This window comes from Pseudophryne corroboree, chromosome 8 (assembly GCF_028390025.1).
Source record: "Pseudophryne corroboree isolate aPseCor3 chromosome 8, aPseCor3.hap2, whole genome shotgun sequence".
NCBI lineage: Eukaryota > Metazoa > Chordata > Amphibia > Anura > Myobatrachidae > Pseudophryne > Pseudophryne corroboree.
The window spans coordinates 67,411,659-67,426,739 of record NC_086451.1 but is presented as its reverse complement, the minus strand read 5'-3'; the positions used below and the strand labels follow the sequence as shown (position 1 = coordinate 67,426,739).

At 48.1% G+C, this 15,081-nt stretch overlaps 1 protein-coding gene across 5 annotated transcripts in view; it reads left to right on the top strand.

The window, feature by feature from the left end:
• CACNA1F (calcium voltage-gated channel subunit alpha1 F) overlaps positions 1 to 15,081 on the top strand; it is a 326,101-nt gene that overhangs the window by 13,350 nt on the left and 297,670 nt on the right. For all 5 annotated transcript variants that reach the window (XM_063936570.1, XM_063936571.1, XM_063936568.1 and 2 more), the window contains exons 5-6: positions 3,261 to 3,400; positions 3,495 to 3,637. In XM_063936570.1, coding sequence (XP_063792640.1) covers positions 3,261 to 3,400; positions 3,495 to 3,637 — 283 coding nt within the window. The remainder of the gene's footprint in view (positions 1 to 3,260; positions 3,401 to 3,494; positions 3,638 to 15,081) is intronic.

The following is a 15,081-nucleotide window of genomic DNA, read 5'->3' as shown; positions in this document are numbered from 1 at the left end:
TCTCATTAAAGTGGGCGTGGCCTCATCTGATATCATCACGCCCGCCACAGGGGAAAAAAATAAAAATAAAAAAAGTCCCCATTTTACACATTACAGCAAGCAAGTGTCTCCATTTTACACAGCGCGGCAGGCAGGTGTCCCCATTTTACACAGCGCGGCAGGCAGGTGTCCCCATTTTACACAGCACGGCAGGCAGTTGTCCCCATTTTACACAGCGCGGCAGGCAGGTGTCCCCATTTTACACAGCGCGGCAGGCAGGTGTCCCCATTTTACAAAGTGCAACAGGCAGGTATCCCCATTTTACATAGTGCGGCAGGCAGGTGTCAAGTGGGGGGGGGGGAGGAAGGGAGGGAGGCGGAGAGAGAGAGATAGAGATACTACTTACATCTTCCCGCTCTTCGGGTCCGGCCGCCTCACGTCCCTCGCGCCGGCCGCCTCCTCCTTCCAGGCTTATCTCCTCTCCTCCCTCTTCCCGAGCACTCCTGCTCGGGGGGCGGGGTTTCGCGGAATGAAGCGTTTGCGTTGTGACGTCACGACGCAAACGCGCCATTCCGCGAAACTCCGCCCCCCGAGCAGGAGCGCTCGGGAAGAGGGAGGAGATAAGGACACACAAAGTGCCGCGGCGGGCGCCCCCGTGCGGTTGCACGGCTCGCCCGCCGCTAGAAACGGCACTGCATTGTGTAGTTCTACCACCAGTACACATTATGCCACACAGTACCCCCAATTCACTTAGACATACAGTATTCCCAGTTCATATTATGCCACATTACAGTATACCCAGTTCATATTATATCACGTTACAGTGCTGCCCCCAGTTCATATTATGTCACACTATAGTGCCTACAATTCATATTATGCCACACTATAGAGCTTCCACTTCATATTATGCCACACTATAGTGCCTCCAATTCATATAATGCCACACTATAGTGCCTCTGCTTCCTATAATGCCACACTATAGTGCCTCCACTTCATATTGTGCCACACTATAGTGCCTCTGCTTCTTATAATGCCACACTATAGTGCCTCCAATTCATATTATGCCACACTATAGTGCCTCTACTTCCTATAATGCCACACTATAGTGCCTCCACTTCATATTATGCCACACTATAGTGCCTCTACTTCCTATAATGCCACACTATAGAGCCTCCACTTCATATTATGCCACACTATAGTGCCTCTGCTTCCTATAATGCCACACTATAGTGCCTCCACTTCATATTATGCCACACTATAGTGCCTCTACTTCCTATAATGCCACACTATAGAGCCTCCACTTCATATTATGCCACACTATAGTGCCTCTACTTTCTATAATGCCACATTATAGTGCCTCCACTTCATATTATGCCACACTATAGTGCCTCTACTTCCTATAATGCCACACTATAGAGCCTCCACTTCATATTATACCACACTATAGTGCCTCCAATTCATATTATGCCACACTATAGTGCCTCTGCTTCCTATAATGCCACACTATAGTGCCTCCACTTCATATTGTGCCACACTATAGTGCCTCTGCTTCTTATAATGCCACACTATAGTGCCTCCAATTCATATTATGCCACACTATAGTGCCTCTACTTCCTATAATGCCACACTATAGTGCCTCCACTTCATATTATGCCACACTATAGTGCCTCTACTTCCTATAATGCCACACTATAGAGCCTCCACTTCATATTATGCCACACTATAGTGCCTCTGCTTCCTATAATGCCACACTATAGTGCCTCCACTTCATATTATGCCACACTATAGTGCCTCTACTTCCTATAATGCCACACTATAGAGCCTCCACTTCATATTATGCCACACTATAGTGCCTCTAGTTCCTATAATGCCACACTATAGAGCCTCCACTTCATATTATGCCACACTATAGTGCCTCTGCTTCCTATAATGCCACACTATAGTGCCTCCACTTCATATTATGCCACACTATAGTGCCTCTACTTCCTATAATGCCACACTATAGAGCCTCCACTTCATATTATGCCACACTATAGTGCCTCTGCTTCCTATAATGCCACACTATAGTGCCTCCACTTCATATTATGCCACACTATAGTGCCTCTACTTCCTATAATGCCACACTATAGTGCCTCCAATTCATATTATGCCACACTATACTATAGTGCCTCCAATTCATATTATGCCACACTATAGTGCCTCTACTTCCTATAATGCCACACTATAGTGCCTCCACTTCATATTATGCCACACTATAGTGCCTCTACTTCCTATAATGCCACACTATAGAGCCTCCACTTCATATTATGCCACACTATAGTGCCTCTACTTTCTATAATGCCACATTATAGTGCTTTTACTTCATATTGTACTACATTACAGTGCCTCAGTTCCTATTATGTACATTATAATACCTCCAGTGCATTTTACACAACATTACAATGAGCAGGTCCAGGGGCATAACTAGATATATTGTAGGCCCCAAGGCAAAAGTTTGTAAGGGCCCCTGTGTGCCACCCAATGGTGAAAATGTATATAACATATGTGACTTTTCCAAAGAAGGTGGCCCTTCTCAGCTCTGGCCGTCATAGCAGCTGCACTCCCTGCACCTATGGTAGCAAATTAGGGGTAATTGGGGCAAATTAGGCTATGTCCCTAATGTGTGGGAACTATGCCGAAACTCCTTCCTGGCAAGTCACACCCTTTCGTCACTGGAAAACATGGGTCACCTCCTGAAAATTAGGACTTTCAAAAAGCGGAGGCCTGAGGCATTTTGTGCCACAGAGCAATATAAAATCTACCCACTTTGTGATGGAGGCGCATTCGGCCTTACAACAAGCCTTCTTGGCCAAAAACAATAAGGCATATGAGACTAAGGTGGACATTTACTAAACAGCGATAAGAGCAGAGAAGTGAGCCAGTGGAGAAGTTGCCCATGGCAACCAATCAGCACTGAAGTAACATCTATAATTTGCTTACTATAAAATTATACAGAGCTGCTGATTGGTTGATGGGGAAACTTTTCCACTGGCCCACTTCTCCGCTCTTATCACTGTTTTGTAAATGTCCCCCTAAAGAGTTACTCCCCCATAGATCATTCCATCTTTTGCCGTTGTGTCTACTACATCTTCTTACAGCTTGTAATGTTCCACATCTCCTACATAGGGTATTACAAATAAGGCTAATATAAGTCACTGCAGTCAAAACAATGTATATATTTTACATTAAGCCACAATAATTAATTAATCTGAGTTTATGAGTTTATATGTGATGTGTCCCAGGAACAAGTTGAGTATATCTTCCTCATCATCTTCACTGTGGAGAGCTTCCTGAAGATCATTGCCTATGGACTTGTCATGCACCCCAGTGCCTACATCAGAAACGGGTGGAACCTGTTAGATTTTGTCATCGTTGTTATTGGGTGAGGAACCATACTGAGATCAGGACGTCACATTCTGTGCTCTCTCCTACCACCCTCTGCTTACGCTGCGTCTGCTGTGTGCTGTGTATTGCAGGCTCTTCAGTGTGATCCTGGAACAGTTTTCGCACAAGCAAGGAGACGCACATCACATGAGTGGGAAGCCCGGGGGGTTTGATGTGAAAGCGCTGAGAGCATTCCGCGTTCTGAGACCGCTACGACTTGTGTCGGGTGTCCCAAGTAAGTACAGCAGACTAGGCCTAATTCGGAGGAGGACACAGTGCTGAGGAATGAGCAGTTGAGTGATTATTTTTGTATTTTTTGTGTAAATGGTGGATATAAGACATCGGCAGTGGGTGTCGCTAAACAAATCCCCTTCAATTAGCATATTTTCACTGATGCGCTGCGTGCGAATACTCGGTTTGGCGTGCAAGGCCATCAGTCCCACTGGAGCAGATGTATTAAGCCTGGAGAAGTGATAAAGCAGTGATAAGTGCAAGATGATAACGCACCAGCCAATCAGCTCCAATAATAAGAATTTACTCACCGGTAATTCTATTTCTCGTAGTCCGTAGTGGATGCTGGGACTCCGTAAGGACCATGGGGAATAGCGGCTCCGCAGGAGACTGGGCACAACTATAAAGAAAGTTTTAGGTCTAACTGGTGTGCACTGGCTCCTCCCACTATGACCCTCCTCCAGACTTCAGTTAGGATACTGTGCCCGGAAGAGCTGACACAAGAAGGAAGGATTTTGAATCCCGGGTAAGACTCATACCAGCCATACCAATCACACCGTATAACTCGTGATACAATACCCAGTTAACAGTATGATAACAACTGAGCCTCTCAACAGATGGCTCAACAATAACCCTGTAGTTAAGCAACAACTATATATAAGTATTGCAGACAATCCGCACTTGGGATGGGCGCCCAGCATCCACTACGGACTACGAGAAATAGAATTACCGGTGAGTAAATTCTTATTTTCTCTGACGTCCTAAGTGGATGCTGGGACTCCGTAAGGACCATGGGGATTATACCAAAGCTCCCAAACGGGCGGGAGAGTGCGGATGACTCTGCAGCACCGAATGGGCAAACTCTAGGTCCTCCTCAGCCAGGGTGTCAAACTTGTAGAATTTTGCAAATGTGTTTGACCCCGACCAAGTAGCTGCTCGGCAAAGTTGTAGAGCCGAGACCCCTCGGGCAGCCGCCCAAGAAGAGCCCACCTTCCTCGTGGAATGGGCTTTCACTGATTTTGGATGCGGCAGTCCAGCCGCAGAATGTGCAAGCTGAATCGTACTACAGATCCAGCGAGCAATTGTCTGCTTTGAAGCAGGTGCGCCCAACTTGTTGGGCGCATACAGGATAAATAGCGAGTCAGTTTTCCTGACTCTAGCCGTCCTGGAAACATATATTTTCAGGGCCCTGACTACGTCCAACAACTTGGAAGCCTCCAAGTCTTTTGTAGCCGCAGGCACCACAATAGGTTGGTTCAGATGAAACGCTGATACCACTTTAGGGAGAAATTGGGGACAAGTCCTCAATTCTGCCCTATCCATATGGAAAATCAGATAAGGGCTTTTACACGACAAAGCTGCCAATTCTGATACACGCCTGGCCGAAGCCAAGGCCAACAACATGACCACTTTCCACGTGAGATATTTCAAATCCACGGTTTTCAGTGGCTCAAACCAATGTGACTTTAGGAAATCCAACACCACGTTGAGATCCCAAGGTGCCACTGGAGGCACAAAAGGGGGCTGAATATGCAGCACTCCCTTAACAAAAGTCTGAACTTCAGGTAGCGAAGCCAGTTCTCTCTGGAAGAAAATCGATAGAGCCGAAATCTGGACCTTAATGGAACCCAATTTAAGGCCCATAGTCACCCCTGACTGTAGGAAGTGCAGGAAACGGCCCAGCTGAAATTCCTCCGTTGGGGCCTTCCTGGCCTCACACCACGCAACATATTTTCGCCATATGCGGTGATAATGGTTTGCGGTTACTTCTTTCCTAGCCTTAATCAGCGTAGGAATGACTTCCTCCGGAATGCCCTTTTCCTTCAGGATCCGGTGTTCAACCGCCATGCCGTCAAACGCAGCCGCGGTAAGTCTTGGAACAGACAGGGCCCCTGCAGCAGCAGGTCTTGTCTGAGCGGCAGAGGCCATGGGTCCCCTGAGATCATTTCTTGAAGTTCCGGGTACCAAGCTCTTCTTGGCCAATCCGGAACAATGAGTATAGTTCTTACTCCTCTTCTCCGTATTATCCTCAGTACCTTTGGAATGAGAGGAAGAGGAGGGAACACATAAACCGACCGGTACACCCACGGTGTTACTAGAGCGTCCACAGCTATCGCCTGCGGGTCTCTTGACCTGGCGCAATACTTTTCTAGCTTTTTGTTTAGGCGGGACGCCATCATGTCCACCTGTGGCCTTTCCCAACGGTTTACAATCATTTGGAAGACTTCTAGATGAAGTCCCCACTCTCCTGGGTGGAGGTCGTGCCTGCTGAGGAAGTCTGCTTCCCAGTTGTCCACTCCCGGAATGAACACTGCTGACAGTACTAACACGTGATTTTCCACCCATCGGAGAATCCTTGTGGCTTCTGCCTTCGCCGTCCTGCTTCTCGTGCCGCCCTGTCGGTTTACATGGGCGACCGCCGTGATGTTGTCTGACTGGATCAGTACCGGCTGGTTTTGAAGCAGGGGTTTTGCCTGAGTTAGGGCATTGTAAATGGCCCTTAGTTCCAGAATATTTATGTGCAGGGAAGTCTCCTGACTTGACCATAGTCCTTGGAAGCAGAGGCGTCACTAGCGTTGGTGTCACCCGGTGTGGTAACTCATGGTGTCACCCCCCATGGACCTCCTCCCCTATCACACCACACAGAATTCTGGTGAAGGGGGCCGTGGTGATGGGGCGTCAATGTTTTTGGACCATTCCGTCATGCAGCCGCTGTGACCCAAAAGATGGCAGCCTGGCGACTGCCTTCACAGCTAGACTGCGGAGGCAGGGGGCTAACCTTAAAATGCGAGTGCATCTCTGTATAGCAATGCCCTTGCTTATCAGCGGGGGAGCGGACCTGGTATGTGGGGCGGCCTTGCCCTGTGCTGGGCGCCCCCCCCCCCCTCATGCTAGAGAAAGCAGTTGTAGTTTTGCTACTTTTAGCAAAACTACTACTGATGCTGAATTAGGCCCAAAATCCATAGTTATGCCAACAGTCATGGATGCTGCATACACACGCACCCGCTAGCGGCCTAAACATTATTGCAAAAACTACAGGGAGCGGGAGCATTGCTTCCCACTACCCCTGATTATTCCCCAATGCCGGCTCCCCCTTACTGCTCTGGGCTGTAGGAGAATCGCTCTCCCACAAATTAAATTGCAGATTGAACACACCCCACCCAAATCTAACTCTCTCTGCACATGTTATATCTGCCTCCCCTGCAGTGCACATGGTTTTGCCCAATTGCTAACAAAAATCCTGCTGCTATCAACTTGGAATTACCCCCTATAGCCAGAAGTGCCGCGCTGTTTTGAATATGCTATGAATACATAGTTTGTGAGGGCACCGAACACAGTTTTTCTGTTTAATGGAGCGTCGAACCATATGCTACATATTATATATATATATATATATATATATATATATACATGTGTGTGTGTGTGTGTGTGTGTGTGTAATATACACCCAGTGCAATGTCACAGAGATCCTATTGCCTGCTTATCCCCCCTGCCCAAGTATTTCCCATCGCTACCCGGCTCCATTCCACTAGTACTGCCCAAACTTCTATCTACCCCTTACCCCCTTAAAACCCCTAGTACTGCCTGCCCTCACACCCCATAATATGTGCTAGGACACAGAAATAGTTTTTAAAAGTGAGGAGTCCCTGGGACCCACAATTTTTTTTGCTGTGCACGATCAATGCAACACCCATTAGCACATTAATCCACCCACCCTATCAGCTGACATAACGCTTCCCTCACACAGCAGCACCCATACTTCGCTCACACAGCATCCACACTACGCTCACACAGCAACACCCATACTACGTAACACAGCATCCATACTACACTCAAACTGCATCCATACTACACTCACACAGCAGCACCCATACTTCGCTCAAACAGCATACACACTACGCTTACACAGCAGCACTCATACTACACTCACACAGCAGCACCCATACTATGCTCACACAGCATCCACACTACGCTCACACAGCAGCACCCATACTACACTCAAATTGCACCCATACTACGCTCACACAGCAGCACCCATACTACGTCACACAGCACCCATACTACTTCCACAGCAGCACCCATACTACGCTCACACACAGCACCCATACTACGCTCACACAGCAGCACCCATACTACGTCACACAGCACCCATACTACTTCCACAGCAGCACCCATACTACGCTCACACACAGCACCCATACTACGCTCACACAGCAGCACCCATACGTCACACAGCACCCATACTACTTCCACAGCAGCACCCATACTACGCTCACACACAGCACCCATACTACGCTCACACAGCAGCACCCATACGTCACACAGCACCCATACTACTTCCACAGCAGCACCCATACTACGCTCACACACAGCACCCATACTACGCTCACACAGCAGCACCCATACTACGTCACACAGCACCCATACTACTTCCACAGCAGCACCCATACTACGCTCACACACAGCACCCATACTACGCTCACACAGCAGCACCCATACGTCACACAGCACCCATACTACTTCCACAGCAGCACCCATACTACGCTCACACACAGCACCCATACTACGCTCACACAGCAGCACCCATACGTCACACAGCACCCATACTACTTCCACAGCAGCACCCATACTACGCTCACACACAGCACCCATACTACGCTCACACAGCAGCACCCATACGTCACACAGCACCCATACTACTTCCACAGCAGCACCCATACTACGCTCACACAGCAGCACCCATACTACGTCACACAGCACCCATACTACACTCAAACTGCACTCATACTACACTCACACAACTGCACCCATACTACGCTCACACAGCAGCACCCATACTATGCTCACACAGTATCCACACTGCGCTCACACAGCAGCACCCATACTACGTAACACAGCACCCATACTACACTCAAACTGCACCCATACTACACTCAAACTGCACCCATACTACACTCAAACTGCACCCATACTACGCTCACACAGCAGCACCCATACTACACTCAAACTGCACCCATACTACGCTCACACAGCACCCATACTATGTCACACAGCACCCATACTATGTCACACAGCACCCATACTACACTCGAACTGCACCCATAGTATGCTCACACAGCCCAAATGAGCCCCCCCCATCCCCCACAGTACTCAGTAATCCAACAATTTATACATCCCACATTCACCCCCATACAGACACATACACACATCAGAAATCGAATCTGCTCATCATGGACATGGAGAAGCCACTATAGAAGTTACCTGGCATCATGCAGCAACATCAGCAGCAACTACATGCTCGTGTAGTTATAGTCTGGGGGCGGAGCTTGCGTGTGTCAGGCTCAGTCAGGACCCGGAGTGAGGAGAGAGTGGACGCTGGAGGAGAGGGGAGGGGTGGCCAGTGCACTGCCTGCACGGGTCTGTGGCTGCTGCCTGCTGATCTCACTGACAGGTGAGAGTGTCTGGCTTTAGGAGGCGGGGCCTGGGAGGAGGGGGTGTGGACACAGCCGTGGACCAGGCATTTTCATGTCAGGGGATGGGGGTGCATGTGAGTGTGCGGCTCGTTTTGGTGTCACCCTATTGAAGGGTAACACCCGGGTGCGGGCCGCACCCCCCGCACCTACCTCATGACGCCACTGCTTGGAAGTTTCTTCCCTGTGTGACTGCCCCCCAGCCTCGAAGCCTGGCATCCGTGGTCACCAGGACCCAGTCCTGTATGCCGAATCTGCGGCCCTCTTAAAGATGAGCACTCTGCAGCCACCACACCAGAGACACCCTTGTACTTGGAGACAGGGATATCAGACGATGCATCTGAAGATGCGATCCGGACCACTTGTCCAACAGGTCCCACTGAAAGGTTCTTGCATGAAACCTGCCGAATGGAATCGCTTCGTAGGAAGCTACCATTTTTTCCAGGATCCGCGTGCAGTGATGCACCGACACCTGTTTTGGTTTTAGGAGGCCTCTGACTAGAGATGACAGCTCCTTGGCCTTCTCCGGGAGAAACACTTTTCTCTGTTCTGTGTCCAGAACCATCCCCAGGAACAGTAGACATGTCGTAGGGACCAGCTGTGACTTTGGAATGTTTAGAATCCAGCCGTGCTGTTGTAGCACTTCCCGAGATAGTGCTACTCCGACCAACAACTGCTCCCTGGACCTCGCCTTTATCAGGAGATCGTCCAAGTACGGGATAATTAAAACTCCATTCTTTCGAAGGAGTATCATCATTTCGGCCATTACCTTGGTAAAGACCCTCGGAGCCGTGGATAGACCGAACGGCAACGTCTGGAATTGGTAATGACAATCCTGTACCACAAATCTGAGGTACTCCTGGTGAGGATGGTAAATGGGGACATGCAGGTAAGCATCCTTGATGTCCAGTGATACCATGTAATCTCCCTCGTCCAGGCTTGCAATAACCGCCCTGAGCGATTCCATCTTGAACTTGAATTTTTTTTATATATGTGTTCAAGGATTTCAAATTTAAAATGGGTCTCACCGAACCGTCCGGTTTCGGTACCACAAACATTGTGGAATAGTAACCCCTTCCTTGTTGAAGTAGGGGCACCTTTACTATCACTTGTTGTGAATACAGCTTGTGAATTGCCTGTAACACTGCCTCCCTGCCTGAGGGAGTGGTTGGCAAGGCAGATTTGAGGAAACGGCGGGGGGGAGACGTCTCGAATTCCAGCTTGTACTCCTGAGATACTACTTGAAGGATCCAGGGATCCACCCGTGAGCGAGCCCACTGATTGCTGAAATTTTGAGACGGGCCCCCACCGCACCTGGCTCCGCCTGTGGAGCCCCAGCGTCATGCTGTGGACTTAGAGGAAGCGGGGGAGGACTTTTGCTCCTGGGAACTGGCTGTATGCTGCAGCTTCTTTCCCCTACCTCTGCCTCTGGGCAGAAAGGACGCGCCTTTAACCCGCTTGCCCCTATTGGGCCGAAAGGACTGTACCTGATAATACGGTGCTTTCTTTGGTTGTGAGGGAACATGGTGTAAAAATGTAGACTTCCCAGCTGTTGCTGTGGATACGAGGTCCGAGAGACCATCCCCGAACAACTCCTCACCCTTATAAGGCAGAACTTCCATATGTCGTTTGGAATCTGCATCTCCTGTCCACTGCCGAGTCCATAACCCTCTCCTGGCAGAAATGGACATTGCACTAATTTTGGATGCCAGCCGGCAAATATCCCTCTGTGCATCCCTCATGTATAAAAGTGCGTCTTTTATATGTTCTACGTTTAGCAATATAGTGTCCCTGTCTAGGGTATCTATATTTTCTGACAGGGAATCTGACCACGCAGCAGCAGCACTGCACATCCAGGCTGAAGCAATAGCCGGTCTCAGTATAACACCTGTGTATGTATATATAGATTTCAGGATATCCTCTGGCGGGAAAGGGTACGCCATTAGTAACCTCTTAGAAATTACCAGCTTTTTATCAGGGGAAGCCCACGCTTCTTCACACACTTTATTTAACTCTTCAGATGGAGGAAAAGCTACTGGTAGTTTTTTCTCTCCATACATAATACCCTTTTTTGTGGTACCGGGGGTAACATCAGAAATGTGCAACACATTTTTCATTGCCTCAATCATGTAACGTGTGGCCCTACTGGAAGTTACATTAGTCTCATCGTCGTCGACACTGGAGTCAGTATCCGTGTCGACATCTGTGTCTGTCATCTGAGGTAGCGGGCGTTTTAGAGACCCTGATGACTTTTGAGACGCCTGGGCAGGCACAGGCTGAGAAGCCGGCTGTCCCACATTAGGTATGTCGTCAAACCTTTTATGCAAGGAGTCGACACTGTCGCGTAATTCCTTCCACAGCACCATCCACTCAGGTGTCGACCCCGCAGGGGGTGACAACACGTTTACAGGCATTTGCTCCGCCTCCACATAAGCCTCCTCATCAAACATGTCGACACAGCCGTATCGACACACCGCAAACACACAGGGAATGCTCTGACAGAGGACAGGACCCCACAAAGCCCTTTGGGGAGACAGAGAGAGAGTATGCCAGCACACACCAGAGCGCTATATAACACAGGGATCCCACTATAAATGAGTGTTTTCCCTTATAGCTGCTTTTTTATATATCATATATATATATCTATACTGCGCCTAAATTTAGTGGCCCCCCTCTCTTTTTTACCCTTCTGTAGTATTCAGACTGCAGGGGAGAGCCAGGGAGCTTCCTTCCAGCGGAGCTGTGAGGGAAAAATGTCGCCAGTGTGCTGAGGGAGATGGCCCCGCCCCTTTTTCGGCTGACTTTCTCCCGCTTTTTCTGGAATACTGGCAGGGGTAATTTTACATCTATATAGCCTCTAGGACTATATATGATGTAGATTTGCCAGCCAAGGTGTCATATATTGCCCTCAGGGCGCCCCCCCTTCCCAGCGCCCTGCACCCATCAGTGACCGGAGTGTGAGGTGTACATGAGGAGCAATGGCGCACAGCTGCAGTGCTGTGCGCTACCTTGGTGAAGACCGAAGTCTTCTGCCGCCGATTTTCCGGACCTCTTCGTTGCTTCTGGCTCTGTAAGGGGGACGGCGGCGCGGCTCCGGGAACGAACACCAAGGTCGGGTCCTGCGGTCGATCCCTCTGGAGCTAATGGTGTCCAGTAGCCTAAGAAGCCCAAACTACCACCTGTTAGGTAGGTTCGCTTCTTCTCCCCTTAGTCCCTCGCTGCAGTGAGTCTGTTGCCAGCAGATCTCACTGTAAAATAAAAAACCTAAATATACTTTCTAGGAGCTCAGGAGAGCCCCTAGTGTGCATCCAGCTCAGCCGGGCACAAGATTCTAACTGAAGTTTGGAGGAGAGTCATAGTGGGAGGAGCCAGTGCACACCAGTTAGACCTAAAGCTTTCTTTATAGTTGTGCCCAGTCTCCTGCAGAGCCGCTATTCCCCATGGTCCTTACGGAGTCCCAGCATCCACTTAGGACGTCAGAGAAATTTAAATTTACAGTAAGGAGCTGATTGGCTGGTGTGTTATCACCTTGTACTTATCACTACTTCATCACTTCTCCAGGCTTAGTTAATACATCTGACCCACTGTGTTTTATTTACAGATGCTGCTACTTTTATAGGGATGCCTGGAAGACAGATCAGTGTTCTTTGGGCCATAAGAAATGTATTTTGTAGAAATGTCTAATTACGATGTACACAGGGACTGATTCATGTTTGCAAGTAAAGCAAAAATAGTATGTAACTTTGTGTCTGGAGCAAACCATGTTGCCATACAAGGGGAACAAATTCATCTATATTTTTTTCTGTGCATGGTAAATACAGGCTGCTTTTGCATGTAGCCCACAAATGTGAGTCCGCTTTATTTTTACACAGCAATTTGGATTTCAGTTTGAACACACACCACCCAAATCTACTGATCTCTGCACATGTTACTATTGCCCCACCTGCAGTGCAGCATGGTTTTGCACAGTTGCTTGCTTTTTTGCTTTACTTACAAACACGAGTCAGGGCCACAATGCAACTGCATGTCCTGAAATATGATCATATTACTGAAAATTGATTAGAATTAGATCACAGCAGAATTTCCACCCATAATTAGCATTATTAAAAAGAGGAGAACAGCACTAGGGATAGATGGTCTCAATAATTAGTGCAATAATAAAAAAATTATACAATGCGGCTTGGTAAATAAAAAACAGAATATTTAATGTTAAAATATACTCTAAATAGCAAAAGCAATTCAAAACACATAAAAAAATATTAGTGCACTCAGGGTATTCCAAAATAACCGAATGTGATCATCAGTAAAGACAATACAGACTGGTCATAATAGTTAGAAAAATATATAGTAATGCATATAAGTCCAAATAGTTATCTGATGTGTGGGCCAGTGATGCCCATTACAAATATGACCAGTGGTGCAAGTAGAAATATTTTCTTAGTGGTACTGAGTGGTGAAAAATGGGCGTGGTCATCTGTTGTGATGAGGCTTGGCCACATACTGCTAGTGGGAGTGGCTACATGACACTAGCGGCGTGGCCACACGACAGCCCCTTTTTTGGGGGGGAATCTGGAGGCAAGGCTTAAAATATATAGTAATGCCTCCAGTATAATAGAAATATATAGTAATGCCCCCAATTTAATAACAATATATAGTAATGCCTCCATTATAACAGGAAAATCCAGCCACTGTCGCACTCCCAGCAACCCTGACAAAGAGGAGCCGTCATGCTGCCAAGCACCATGGTCTTGTTGCTTTGTGGTACATTATAATTGTGGTAATGGCAAAGTGTGTGGCAGGTGGTACTGCGTACCCGCTGCCAAATTCTTAAGGGTACTCCGTACCGAGCGTACCCGCATACTTGCACCACTGAATATGACTCAGTCAATAAGCTCCAATAAAAATCTCCAGCAAGTGGATGAATGCTACCCGATTGATATTGTGGCAGTCCGTACGATCCTTGTTTAGCAAGAAGTCTTAAAAATGTATGGTAGGTCGACGATCAGCATGGGCTATGAGCAGAGTTGTCACAAGAGGGGTGCGGCCCGCACCCAGGTATCACCCTTCCAGGGGGTGACACCAAAATGTCAACTCCTCCGCAATGACAGGAGCTGGGTGCTACAGTGTAACATTATCCTGCAGCACTCGGCTCCTGTCATTGAGAAGGACCGGCAATGCTGGAAGAGTCTCCGGTAGCAGCCCCCATGCCACCGGAGTGAAGTTATCGGGAACTTTCCTTGAGGCTAGGCCGCCTTTAGTGACATCAGCGGGTCTGCCGTGAAGTCACGCACCCTATCTGTGAAGCCACACACCTCTTTTCGGATGCACACGGGATCTCGTGGCTGCACCGGGTGTCACTGACCCTGGGGTGCCAAGTTATTTTGCCCACTGAAGTCTAATGCTACTCAGTATATTTGCATTTGATAAAGTAACCAAGATGCCATATTGATTCTGAGATTTGCTGATTTTTGTGTTGTATTTAAATTTCTGCATTGATTTTTATACAACACATGCAGTTTGTGCGCAGCACTGTACATACATAATTACTCAGGCACTGTTTCCCTGCCCTTCTTACAGTATAATGGGGGGTAATTCTGAGCTGATCGCAGCAGGAATTTTGTTAGCAGTTGGGCAAAACCATGTGCACTGCAGGTGGGGCAGATATAACATGTGCAGAGAGAGTTAGATTTGGGTGTGGTGTGTTCAATCTGCAATCTAAATTGCAGTGTAAAAATAAAGCAGCCAGTATTTACCCTGCACAGAAACAAAATAACCCACCCAAATCTAACTTTCTCTGCTCATATTATATCTGCCTCCCCTGCAGTGCACATGGTTTTGCCCAACTGCTAACAAAATTCCTGCTGCGATCAACTCAGAATTACCTCCAATGTCTGGTGTCAGCATTGCAGCATATATCACCTGTGAGCTACTACAACATACTGTATTCCCCATTATAGTGCCACCTGTAGGGTTGTGT